This window comes from Diadema antillarum, unplaced genomic scaffold (genome assembly GCF_040938485.1).
Source record: "Diadema antillarum isolate AM-2024a unplaced genomic scaffold, OU_Dant_1.0 seq00000658_RagTag, whole genome shotgun sequence".
NCBI lineage: Eukaryota > Metazoa > Echinodermata > Echinoidea > Diadematoida > Diadematidae > Diadema > Diadema antillarum.
Window position 1 is genome coordinate 477,802 of NW_027271570.1, and position 14,193 is coordinate 491,994.

General features: G+C 41.5%; 1 protein-coding gene across 1 annotated transcript; it reads left to right on the forward strand.

The window, feature by feature from the left end:
- Positions 1-5,916: 5,916 nt before the first annotated feature.
- Positions 5,917-13,761, forward strand: LOC139736620 (NFX1-type zinc finger-containing protein 1-like). The gene is made up of 4 exons (XM_071647366.1): positions 5,917-8,988; positions 9,757-9,932; positions 10,308-10,401; positions 12,745-13,761. The coding sequence occupies exons 1-4, from the start codon at positions 5,917-5,919 to the stop codon at positions 13,759-13,761; spliced, it is 4,359 nt and encodes a 1,452-aa protein (XP_071503467.1).
- The last annotated feature ends 432 nt before the right edge of the window (positions 13,762-14,193 follow it).

Genomic DNA, 14,193 nt, shown 5'->3' on the forward strand with positions numbered 1-14,193 from the left:
GTTGGATTACTGTTTATATACGATCGATCCCGATGATCGATCGCACTTCTCGATTCCGGCAAGCGTTAAAGGGAATGTGTGATACCTGCGATACCTGAAGGAGAAGAAGGAGAAGAAGAAGAAGAAGAAGAAGAAGAAGAAGAAGAAGAAGACATCGACGACGACGAAGAAGAAGAAGAAGTAGAAAAGTCACCCTTCAAATGAAGAGTTTGTTTGCAAAAACCGATAAGTCCAATTTTGACGATTTTGAAGTACGGTCTCTGTCATAAAGTACAAAATAATACCTTTTAAATAATATATTGGTCACTACATATAAAGGTACATTTTTTAAAGTTATGGTCAAAAGAAGCAAACATTTTCTTATTATTCTCTTTATTTTTCTTGACCTTTAATGGCAAATATCTCCAGTTGACAAATATGGACTAATCGGTTTTTGCAAACAAACTCTTCAAATATACTGCGTACAAATTCGGTGGGAGACGTACGGATTTTGTCTGTAGTGATTACAATGTTCTTTTCAAGATTTTAATCTAAGTGACAAGCAGGACAATTAAATTCATCTATCATACTTGAGTTGGAACAAAAAATCTACCCTTTACTATGGCACAAGTATTAACAGATTTCAGCTTGAGATATTGCGTATGGTGTGAGTTCAGAAATTGAAGATAAATGGAATGAAAAATCGAACTCATCTGACACCCCTGCCATCGAAGACGGGTAAATCAGTCGCAATTATTGATATAGCCAACCTAAGTCATGTACAAGCACACGTGTACACGACGCATTCATCCCGAACACACAGACTAAGCAATAGTCATCATTTCAACCATGGGTGCTGTTCGTTATTCCGAAGGGTCGCTATTCCGAAGGGTCGTTATTCCGAAGGGTCGTTATTCCGAAGGGTCGTTAATCCGAAACACACAAATTCCCTATCTACCTATAGAGGTTCGTTAATCCGAAAATGAAAAAAGGGTTCGTTAATCCGAACATTTGTGGCGTTATTCCGAAGATTCGTTAATCCGAAAATGAAATTCAGAACAATGAACCTTCGGAATAACGAATCTTCGGACTAAAGAGCCTTCGGAATAACGAACCTTGGGAATAACGAGCTGTAACCTCAACCATCACCACTACCACTGTCAGACTACTACCATCACCAGAGAAGAAGAAGAAGAAGAAGAAGAAGAAGAAGAAGAAGAAGAAGAAGGAGAAGGAGCAGGAGGAGGAGGAGGAAGAGGGGATAGTCTGCAGTCAGTGTTTTTGATATTCGACTCTGGTAGGATCAGACATTTTCTTGACTTTATCGCAAGATGGCGTCAGTCACAATTGGCATCGCTTGTGGATTGAGTACTAAGATAACCGATTATGGTACCTCCTTGATTGTGACGGTCTGCTGATAAGGTGCATGATAGCCAATCGTCTGTGGCATAAACAACATTATGAACCACTTCACCTTTCAAAGTGCAATTCAACACCATGTTCAAATTGGTTGTAATAGAATAAAAATAAAAACATACCCACAGATCCGTAAATATTTCATGAGATCGAACCTCAAAATTTTGCTAATATTTGCCCATGACTTTTAGTAAATATTTTAACTACTGAGAAACAAACAAGAATAGAAAAAAGGCATGATGAATCTAGTAATGATCTTGAATGTACACAGGTCATGTGAGAACATTGTAAGGCAAAGACATCAATTCATCATTCGTATTTTGTACGTGGTTGTTTCTAAATATCTTTGTGTCATGAAAACGTGTGAAACTTTCAAATAATCTGGGTCCGAATTTGATAAAACCTCTAAAATATTGTAACCTTGATTTTACTCCGTTTTTAAGCAGGATGTGGCGGCACTTTAACACAACCCAAATACATGTATAATGAATGTGAATGTAACGTGGTCTGATTCAACCAAGATTGAAGGTACTGTTTACCTTTGGGAGCAGTGATTTTGAAAATGTTCAAGATATCACATTTTTATTTTGATGCATATTATGTGTAGGTCTGTTGTATCACAAAACATCCTACCATATAAAACTTTTGCAAAAAAAACCCCTAAAATATAAGAAGATATCAGTATTTTTTCTCAATAAACCATAACTGTAGACGGTTTAGTCTGGAAATATTTTTATTATGAATATTGTTCAAATACTTAACATTACTTATACTCACTCAAATTTTTACTTTGGTTGTTTCTATCCCTAACTCACAGTTTAGAACTATTTTCAAGCGATAATGCTGTTTTTTTTTTATCTGCAAATGCTAAAACATGCCTTTAATACATATAAGTAAATGGTCACTCCCCAGCTGAGATCCGTATAGGAAGCGTTTTTAGAATTTGTGTGTACACGTGTGCGTGTGGGCGAGGGGGGAGGGGCAAGGATAACACCTCTCCCCCTCCCTCCGGGACTGTACATCTTTTTAATTGCTTTGTCTATTTGTGAATGTATTGATATTTTTCTTAAAGAGCTAAAAAAGTGTGAAGGGGCTGCAGCACCCCCCCCCCCCATGTACTGCGCATTCTCTGTGTTGGGGAATTCCAGCCTGCGATCCTTTGTCTGAACTTGGCGCAATGTCAAGATAACATCACTTGTCGTTGACTTCATGATTAATGAATGTCGCTCCGAACCAGTATAAGTCTATCCATAGTAGAACCTGTATTATATCGTGCAGTATATGTATTTGGGAATCCCAGCCTAAGACCCTTGCTCGAACTCAGCAACATCTCGAGATCATAGCACTTCTGAAGCGTGCAGTAGTGTGTGTTGGTTGGAACGATTTCACGAATGACTCGCATTTTGATCAGCTTTACTGCGTTCTTGCTTGCACGTCAGATGTGGCATGGCGTCTAGACACATTTCGCACTTCCGGATCCAAGCAATGTGATATGGCAACTCGCTGTGCAGGTACATATATGTTCACGATTTTGTATTTGCACTCTTTATACTCTCTGATCTAATTCGTTGTTGCATCATTTAATTTGCTTCAGGGTTCAGGGTGTTACTGATGTAAACTCACTGCACTAGACTAGTTCAGTGTGTAAACTCTGCAACCTTTTCATCTTTCAGCTGTAAACATAAACACATTACAAAATTAGGCAAGCATAATACATGTACAATCCAACTTCAGCACGGAGCTATACCGTAGGATAAACAAAGCTCCATGCTCATCGCATTATAACTCTGTCGCGCACTCTCTGTGTTGGGGAATCCCAAACTACGACCTTTGACCTTGTCCGATACTGGGCACAATCACAGCTCTTCTGAAGCGTAAGTCTGTGTTTGTTGCGATGATTTCAAGAATCACTCGTATTTGATCACCTCTGCTGTACATGTTCTTGATGTCAGAAATGTGGAGTGGCATCTGGTCATAATTCGCACTCACAGATCACATTACTTGGAGGGATCCAATCGCACGTTGTTTTGTACATGCAGGTAGGTACATGTATCAGTGGCGGATCCACTGGGGGGCGCAAGAAGCGCACGCCCCCTCCCCCCTTTATTTATCGTTAAAAAGAAAAGAAATAAAAAAAAAAATGAAATGATACCCGGAAGTGGCACCAAAAATAATAGTTACGCCCCCTTTACAGAATTCCTGGATCCGCCCCTGTGTATAATCATATCCTGTGTACTCACTGTTTTTCTTTTCCGCTGGTTTTTTTTTCTTTAGCCAATTAATGTGTTTGGTATATAACGTTAAGAGTAAGAGTATTGTGTTGATCTATTGGTGTTGTATAGGGCCTCATCCGCGTCAAGCTCTGCTTATGATAACGGTCCCCTGTATTGATTTCTCCTTTGTTCATATACAAATACAATATGCCTTACTATGTTGCTTTGATTCATATGTTATACAGACTGATTTTGTTGTAAAATTGACATTTCTTATGTTGATTTATAAAATGTTATACTCTCCTTTTTTTGCATGCTCTGTATCACTTTGCTTTCACTTGTTATTGTATTTGGAGAAAGAAAATGCAGAAATAAACCAAACCCAAACCAACAAGATACTATTCAAGATTCAAATTTATTAATCAGTTCCATCAAATAAACAGAAATTATGTACAATGTATAAGCAGAAGATATTTGTAATGAGGGACTATGAGGGACTATGTAATGCACATGTATGCATTTTGACTTGCATAGTCCCTCATGATAAATTTGAATCTATTATTTTGACCACAAAACCCTGATTACCACGTGTGTAGTCAAAAGAACATCTGTTATGTACCATATTATATACACACTGTATTCTACAATATTTTGCTTCTATTTTTCTTCAGATTATTTGGACACGCCCACAAAAAAAAATAAACGCCTTCAAAGGGAACATTCCATCATACGGTCAGTGCCATCATCTGTCAATCATTGCTGAAGTACTAAAATGATAAACACATCAAATGGGAATGCACCAAAATTGCATGTTTCCGCGTTACTCATATAATCATGATTAACCGTTAAAGACACTGCGGGGAAAATGCAAGTTATGCTTAGTATTGAGTAGTCCCATAACATATGGTCTAGGTGATAAGAGGGTGTATTCTTCATCATTTTAGTACTCTAGCAATTATCGGCAGATGATGTCTCTGGCAGAATCTTGGTTTGGAAGCTTTTTGTGGGCGTATTTATGTGATCTGAAGAAAAAAATAATCGAAAAATATTAAAAGATGTATTTGTAGCACATACTATTTAGATATTCTTTTGGCTACATAGATGATAATCAGAATATCATCCTGATCATGGCAAACTAAGATGCTAATGTTAAATTCTAATATGGAATGAAAAGATGTGTTAGAATTAAGTAGAAAGAAATGGGATATTAAGGAAATAATCGTTGTATTTCTTTTTTACACATCTATTTACACATGCCATTTCCAGCATTCTCTTCGATCTCTTTCTATCTCTCTTGTTATCTCTGTTCTGCCCTCTCTCTCTCTCTCTCTTCTTCTTCTTCTCCATTATCTCCCTTGTCGTCACTGCCTGAGTCCCCCTTTTTTTTTCGTAATCAGCTTAGACATGATTTGAAAGTTTCACTGGGAAAGTATAATGACTTGCGTATATTTGATATATTTCTATATGCCATATATAATTATGTTCATGTATATTATTGTGAAATATGCTTATAACTTGTCTGTATATCAGTTGTTTTAATGTGTGTGTACAAGTTAGATTAAGTCGTTTGGAAATTATGTTCGATTGTGTCATTCCATTATATATGTTATGTATGTACATATAAATTATTGTATATTTTTATATTTCAATGAAAGTATGACTATATGTTTACGTTAGTTATTACCCAATGGAAATGTAAACAATTCTGCGATTCAGCAATCTGGCTGCAAATGAATTTTCAATGAATCAGTCCTATTACCTTTACCATTACCATTATGAATGATCACAAGTGCACGTGCACTTGCACTGCATAGTCCCTTTGAAGTTTTATTAACAATAAAGCAATGACAATTTCTAGCATAAGTTACAATATTGTTTCAACATTGCAACTCTTGAAATACTAAATACATTCAATACAGAGAACTACTGTCAAAAATCAATGAAGATTTGTTATCATATTTCACTTATTAATCGATCACTGTTATGGGGTCCAAACATGCTATCTAACATGCATGTTATAATCATGTAATTGTTCTTAAACTTCAGATTTAGTATCACGTTAGATATCATGTCCCCTCATGCACCCAACTTCTGCTTTGTTTTTGTAAATCCGCAGAGGTCTGGCTTGAAGTCTCTTCTGTGATAATTTGATGTGTCCGTCACAACACCTCATGATGTTGCACGATTCAAGAACTCAATTGACCACGATCGAACTCAATCACCTAATGCCTTATGAACTAAGTTAAGATTATGGTCTGAGACCTCAAAAAGCGGCTTGTTTGTCAAGAAAATAAGCACAAGACCACAGATGGCTTCGTCAAGACGCTCTCAGTACTTGAAAAATCCTGATGCCAGAGATGCGTCATCGAAGAAGGCGATACCATCGTCTGAAGAAAACATCACACACAATCCTCTCACTGAACAGGAATTGCGTCAGCTTCTTGGTGCACGAGAAAAGCTTCCTGTCGAGCTGCGCGCCAGGAAAATTCCGCTAAAACAGCTTCTTGACAAAGATGACATTCCGAAAGATGCATTTGGGAGTCTCATTAAAGTTTTGGCGATGGCATGTACCTCGGACGGGGAAGACACTGCGCATGTCTTCACGTTCGTGGCGAAATGTAAATTCCTTGAAGTCCATGTCCTTCAGTACATAAGGAGCCTGAGAAGCCGAGACATTTTGACAGAGTGTAATACCGTCATCTTGATCGCATTCCTCATGAGGTCATTTCTTAGGTACGATCCAGGCACAAGACGCACTGTGTCGTCAATTGCGAAGGTGTTGCAGGATATTGCAGCGCGCAACCCAAATATCAATGACCTCCGTCGTCAACTGGATTCTCTAGAGAGCCATCAGGCCCCTCAGCCCACTAAATCAGTATCCAGTAACAGGTGCAGCCTCCAATGTTTCCCAAGATCTGGAGAAGTAGTCGACTGCGATCCACTGGTATCTGTAGCAGTCCAAGGAAACCATCATGTGTTGGATTTCATACAGATTCAGCAGCAGCTCATTAGGCAGGAGGTCGTAGAGCCACTGCGCCATCAGATATCTGAGTACCACCAACTCAAGAGGAACATTGGTGTTAGCCGTGCTATGAGGGAATGTTCCATATTTTCCCATGTGAACGTCTACAAAATCATCACCACCCATACGGCACGCGGTGTGACAATCCGGGTAAAGTTTGGATCAAGGCCAGACGATCTTTCAAGATTTCTTACCTTTGGAACTCTTTTGTGTCTCACTTCCAATGATTTTCATGACATGATTTTTGCTTCTGTGGCAAAACGAGACGAATCATGGGTCCAAAAAGGCTTCTTTGAACTACGACTTTTTCGCGAAGGTGACGCTGTCAAGATTTTGACAACGAGAGATTTAACCATGCTGGATGCTAAAATCTATGCTGCAGAGTATCACGCCATCTATGAGGCATTGGAGCAAATTCGTGGACTCCAATCTTGCATGGCATTCCAAGACTACATGATTTCTGTCTCCGCTGCCGCAATTCAAAAGAAGCATCACAAGTTCCTGCAGGGAAACCTGGAAGCAAGGTTCGATCCTGGACCCCTTCTCAAGGCTGATTCGTGTGCACAGGGTGTAAAGTCAACAAGACGAGTGGTGAAACTGGAGGACTGGCCGAGGTTGGAGCAGTGTGAACCTGACGAGTACCAAATGAGAGCTATTCAATCAGCGCTTACCAAGGAGGTCACCGTGATCACTGGGCATCCCGGCACAGGCAAAACGTACGTTTGCAATAAAATCGTCCATATGATGGTTCTTAAAGAGCGCCAGTCACACTACGCACCTGACTCTGACACTCGCCAGCGTGACCTGAAACTCTTCATATGTTATTCCCGAGCGACTCTTGATGAATTCATACAAGGAATTTTACGCTTTCAAACAGCAGGCATCATCCGTTGTGGGGAGCACACTACCGATGCCTACCTAGCAAAGCTTGGTCTGGAAAAACAGCGGGAGAATCATAAGTCCGAAATTTCAGCCTGTGACAGCCAATACAAGGTTGAGCTCGGTGAACTAGGTAAGCGCCTAGATGCTCTGCGCTGGAATTCCCGCTTACTTGACACAGCTATACTGTCTCTAAACACTCTGCAAGCTGTCATGACAGAAGAACAGCGCCGGTGTTTCCCGCATGCTGAGCGTGGGGAAATACTTAAGTGGCTCCTTTTTGACCAAATTCCAGACCAGGATCTTCGCTGGCTGCAGAGTAGGGCACCTCCTCCCCAAGGACGACTTCCCGGAGATTTTTGGATAGAACAGATGATGTCGCTTGATTTCAACCCAGACAGGGAAAATCCTTCGTCACCTATTGCCAAACACATTGCAAAACACCACCGAGAGGGCAAACTTTCCGCCAAAACACCAGGAGGACACAGATCGTTGTGGAACCTTGTGGTAAGTGATCGCTGGGCCCTCTACCACACCTGGGTTGCTACAGCACAGGCAAAAATCAGAGAAAGAATTGGACACATCTATGGGCAGATGGAGAGCATTCGACGTAAGTCACAGAAAGCACATGATGACGTAGATCTGAGAGTATTGCAAACGGCGTCTGTGGTAGCTACAACTTGCTCCGCGGCAGTCAAAATACAGCGCGTTCTTATGCGACTCTCTCCAAGGATCGTGATCATAGAGGAGGCTGGAGAGATGCTACAGGCTGTCACAGCAGCCATCATCCCTCCTCAATCCCAGCAACTTATCTTAATCGGTGATAAGTACCCGAGGATCAACCAATACACGCACGCGAAGAAGCTTGCAGAGGGAAATGGTTGCGAAACATCACTCCTTCAGCATCTCATCGACAGTGGATACCCAGTAAACACGCTAGCGATGCAACACCGCATGAGTCCGTCAGTTTCTAAGCTCAGCAGGAAATTGAAAGCGTGTGATGATCTCAAACACGCTACCTCAGTTACGAAGTACCTGCCGGTTCCTGGCGTTACGGAGTGCGTGAACTTCATCTCGCATAACAACGGTTCAAATCCTGCCAACCACGAAGCGTCTTTCCTCTGGGGTCTATTCAATTATCTGTTAGGAAGTGGATTCCAGGAGCGGCAAATCTCGATTCTCACAACGTTTCCTGCGCAGTTCAGCCTGTTCAGAGGAAAGTTGGATAGCCAGTTGGAAACAGTTGACAACTTTCGTGGAGAGAACGACATCATCTTCTTCCTTTCGAATGCTTGCGAGAGAAAGAGCATGCAAGGTCGTTTAAACAGCGATGAGCGCCTCATGACAGTTTTGACAGCAGCTCGCAGAGCACTGTTCGTCATCGGTAACTTGGATCACTTGAGTAAAGAAAGTAAAGTGTGGGATCGCGTCATCTCGGAGGCACGCCAACTTGACCTTGTTCACAATGGCCTTAGAATCGTATGCCCTCGGCATCCCAAAGCAACGTCCGTGATTGCATCAAATCTCGAAGACTTCACTCAGTATCAAAAGACAGGCTGCACGCTCCCTTGTAAATCGCGCTTGACGTGTGGACACACGTGCAGAGAACCATGTCATGATCACCGTAATGATGCCCGGAATGTCTGCAAGCAACAATGTGACAAGGTGATATGCATTAATGGTCACAGGTGCAAAGAGAGATGTGGCGACAGGTGCCAAACAACTTGTCAAGAGCTAGTAGAAAAAGAGCTCCTATGCGGACATTTACAACTTGTTAAGTGTCATTTGCCAGTAGGAAATGTTATTTGTCAGGATCGGTGTGAACGGCTGCTTGCTTGTGGTCACCGGTGTTCCGGCATATGTGGCCAGCCCTGCACTGATGTGTGTTTGGCGAAAACAACGAAATCTAACTGGCCGTGCAATCACACTGTAGAAGTTAGGTGCTGTGATGGACCCAGCGCATGCCCTTGGCCGTGTGGAGCAGTGTTGACTTGTGGTCACAAATGCTCCGGAACCTGTGGCCGATGTCGTCGCGGCAGGCTCCATATTCCGTGCGAGCAAACCTGTGGTCGAATTCTTGTTTGCGGGCATGCCTGCGGAGAGACGTGCTCGCCGGAGTGCCCGCCATGTTCGAAGCCCTGCGAAAACAAATGCCAGCATAGCCACTGCACGTACCCTTGTGGCGCCAGGTGTGTGCCTTGCCGAGAAACCTGTCTGTGGCGCTGCGCTCACATTTCGTGTCCTAAGTTGTGCGGGCAGCCCTGTGATCGTAAACCGTGTAACGAGCCGTGCAGGAAGCTTCTGCCCTGTGGACATCCCTGCATTGGCCTGTGTGGTGAGAAGTGCCCCAGCAAGTGTCGTGTCTGTGACGAGGAAGAGGTGACTGAAATCTTCTTCGGCAGTGAGGATGATGACGATGCAAGGTGAGTCCAATGCTCCGCAGTCTGTACATAATTTACTTTTTTATTCTCCTTTATATATCCTTTACTCTTTTAAAAACATTTTGATTATTGCTTTGATCACGTGAATTTTCCTGGCATGTGTAATGACCTTTTCTCCCTTTGCAGCGACAAATGACTGATTCAAATGAGTGAACGTTAAACGGCCATTGTCCAAAGAGCAATGTCTTATTGCAACAAATTGCAGTAGGAATTTTGCATGCTACAAACACTTACGGTATTCAGTTCACCAGTTTTATTAATCATGATTACACTCAGAGCCAATCTTATTGATTTATTGAACGGGAGAAAATGCATTCCTTCACGCACATTCACACTCATGCAAACTCACACTCATAGGTTTGTCCAGCTGGAAGACTGTGGACACCTGTTTGAGGTCAACGCCCTGGATGCGTGGATGCAAACGGCTCGTTCTGAGTCTGCGTCAGTTCAGGTTAGTACACTGATACCGTAACACATTCACAATCCCAGCTTAATACAGATGAAACACTGACAGAAAACAAGCAAACAAACAAACAAACAAAAAAGTTCAAACGCTGAAACGCTCCCTCTCAAAGTGACGCACGTTACAGACAGAACATGTGGAGTACGAGCACTGATCTCTACCCCAATGGTAGATAGTGGGATGAGTCGTACGAGTAAGGTTGTTCTTTGGACCTATACCCTATTTTGTTTCAAATAACATAGATATACGGAGCAGAATAGAGAATACAGTGTTTAGTTATTGGTATTTTGTCGTTATTAGCATTGCTTGGGGTAATACATATCAGACATTGGTAGAAAAACGTATTCTCTTTTTAAAGATATTATCTATTATAGCATTCAGAATTATTTTTAACCTCCATACCCGAGCACATGTGATGTTTTGTTTTCTAAATACAGAATTTTGAAAATAAAAGACTTGTATTCAATTAAACTTGGTCAGTTCATGTTTTATTATAACTGTAATCATTTACCTAAATATTTCATGATTTATTTCATCGAAATAGTCACATTGCACAGCGTTCCCACAAGATGATCCAGTGAATTCCATCTCCACTTAATGAGAACTGTACATACAAACATAAAAATATGAGACCCGGACTTTACATTATCTAAGATCATAGCTTAAAAATACCCTAAGTTTATTACATTTAGATTGAAATGGGGAAAAAACTCACTGTTTCCATGTTTATTATACTTAAATTGTTTGTGTAATAACCTTTGTACTTTCACCTGCCCTGGCGATGGAGTGGCGTGCTCACCAACCTCACTTCCTTTCTTCTCTGCTCCTCCTCCTCCTCCTCCTCCTTCTTTCTCCTAGATCCTTGTGCTGTCATGTTATTCTGTTGATGAACTTGTTACAATGTGATTTCGTCTTTTTTTCATGCGTGCATTTTCTTTTCTATTTCGTTTTGCGGGACAACCTGTGAGTGTATACAAGTATTGTTGATTTGCCACTATATTTTCTTGGTACACACAGCTTAATGAAGAGTGTCCATGCCGTAACATTTTCAGGTCATTCTAAACCTGCGATATTTTTTTTAATTATCATTAGTTTCTTATACATCAATAAATTTCAAATGCTTTAACGGTACACATAATCATATATATATATATATATATGTATTTAGATATATATGTCAGTGGTGTATTATTGTTCTTTTGAGTGATCTATACATTTTACAAGCTTCGCTTCTCAGTAGATAACTCGTTTCCAACGCTTTAGTTTGCTTTGTTTCAGTTGCAAATGAAACCATTGTTCTATAAAGTTTGATAGTTTAGAAGAAATGACATTCAGGTTCAGGTTCAGGCTCAAGTTCAGTGACACTTATTTCCAGCAAATATGAATATATGTAAGTACAAGTAACATGCTATGAATTTGAAAATTTTTACATTCTATTATGAGAGAGACTTGAAAATCTCTCAGTAGGTGATTAGATCCACAAAAACAAACAAACAAACGACAACGTTTCCGTAATATTCTTACGTACAACAATAATGAACTTGTCATGCGAAGACATCACTTTAACCAATTTGCACGAATAGTTGCCACCGACACCATAACAATGCTTGCTTGAAAACGATATTGCGTTGTGCGTAAGATATATTTTGATCTACTCAACTGAGCAACTGTGTGTTTTATTTTGATATACGCTATTGAGATTGAGATTGAAATTCTGAACTATATCAAGCATGCTTGAGAGTCCATTTTTCAAATGTTTAAAGGGACTGTGCAGTACTGGTTGAGGTGAGGGATTCATGTTTTGAACATTCCTAAGTGAGATAATGAGAAACCTCATATGAAATATGAAAGAGCATGTAATTTTAAGAAGGATTCAACGTTTATTTGATGAAAATTGGTTTTCAAATGGCTGAGATATCAAAAGAAGTGATAATAATAAAAGGCGACATGCCACAACTTTATTAGGTTCTCTTTGTTTCACCTTGTTTTTGGATATCTCAGCCATTTCAAAACCGATTTTCATCAAATAAACTTTTGATACCCCTTAGAATTGAATGTTCTTTGACGTCTCATAGAGTGGTTTCTCTGAATATCTCGCATAACGTTAAAAGCTAAATCCTCGCCTTGACCAGAACTGTACACACCCTTTAAACCGAAACCGAGACTTTTGCACTCAAATTATATCTTCTGCGTTGTCCATTAGTATTTCCCCTGGTATCTGCAGAGTTTTGCAGAACCGTAATATGGATAGGCCTATGCGTAAGCAGCATTTACTCACAACATGAACAGACGTTTGGATTTTATATCTTCATCCTCTCCTGAAATTTATAGTTGAAGGAGTGTCCCCGCTGCAAGGCATCGATCCGGAACAACGTGAGGTACAGCAACCAGATAAAGAGAGCGCTGACAGATATCGAAAGGGTGAAGGCTAAGATGCGAGGCAACCAGAGGGAGATTGACGGCGCGCTACGGAAGCTGAGAGAGAAAGCACTGGATCTCCGCCGCCAATTAGTCATGGGAAAATCCATCCTCGCCGAATGTGATATCGATGGTTTGCTCAAAGGCGATCTGCTACAGACACAGTTGGGCCGAGCCGTCGCCAGGAGGAATCGATGCAACTTCCTTTTGGCCCTTCATAAGCTGTATACGTCGGCGTCTCAGCTGCGCTGTAGTCATGAGTTTCTGAAGAGAGAGCGCACCTGCGTAGTTCAGGAATTGTTCATTCTGAAGGGAGTCGTCTGTGGCGGCGACTTGGACCGATTCACTGAACAGCAGATGCATGATATACAACAGGAGATGACTCGTCTGGAGCTGCAAATTGAAGCTTGCCAGACTCTGGGCTCCAACGTCCCCTGGCTGGAACGCAATCTCGAGCCAAGAAGAATCGTAGGAATGTTTCAGGCAATCGTTGCCAAGGCGACACCGTTCACGGAGGAAGATGCAGAGATTGCCGAAGATTTGCTCGAGCGCATCAAGAAATCAACTGGGAGTGCCGTTCTTGGCATCAGCAACAGCGAGAGGGTGGAGATCATCAAGGCCGTCGGGCTCAGCAAAGGTCACTGGTACAAGTGTCCCAAGGGTCATGTCTACGCCATTGGAGAGTGTGGCGGTGCCACACAGCGCACCAGGTGTCCCGAATGTGGAGCAAACATCGGCGGAGACCGGCATCGCTTGGACGAAGGCAACCAGGTGGCCACCGAGATGGACGAGGCTCGCCACGCCGCCTGGCCGACTCACGCTCACGATTTCGAAGATCCCGGCCCTGAATTCGATTATCTCCAAATGGACGCTGCCGACGTGCAGCAGCAGCGCGCGCTAGAAATACAAATGCATTTACTTCGAAACTAAGCTTGCAGAGGACGAAACTCTTTCTGCCAGTCTGTTTCAAGTTCAGGTTGTCATGCATTCGACGCATATCGAGACTCTCATTCAATGTGATCGGTCCTGAATGTAATAGTGAAACGTCGCTCCTGTTGAAATGTCTCACTCACTTGCATAGGCGATGATAGGATTATGTGAAACGGTGTACTACATGATAACCATCTCGTTTCAATTTGTGGCATTACTGTTGTAGCAAGAATTGTACAAGATAAGTATCAACCTTTCTCTCCACACACACGTTATTTGGAGCCCTTCCTACTAACACCATGTTTATTGTGAGTGAGGATTTTTATCAGGTCCAGCGAACTGTATGATTCTGGACACTTTGCATTCTATATACTTGCAATTCTCAAAACAAAAATGTTGAAGGCGTTGTGTATGGGCATTTCATGCTCTATG

What these genes read in the sequence shown, in the direction of transcription:
- LOC139736620 (XM_071647366.1), top strand. Translation starts at nt 5,917, where the DNA reads ATGGCTTCGTCAAGACGCTCTCAGTACTTGAAAAATCCTGATGCCAGA. An exon ending in TTCACAATGGCCTTAGAATC is followed by an intron (nt 8,989 to 9,756) that starts GTATGCCCTCGG and finishes TCGTGTCCTAAG; the next exon opens with TTGTGCGGGCAGCCCTGTGA. An exon ending in GAGGATGATGACGATGCAAG is followed by an intron (nt 9,933 to 10,307) that starts GTGAGTCCAATG and finishes TCACACTCATAG; the next exon opens with GTTTGTCCAGCTGGAAGACT.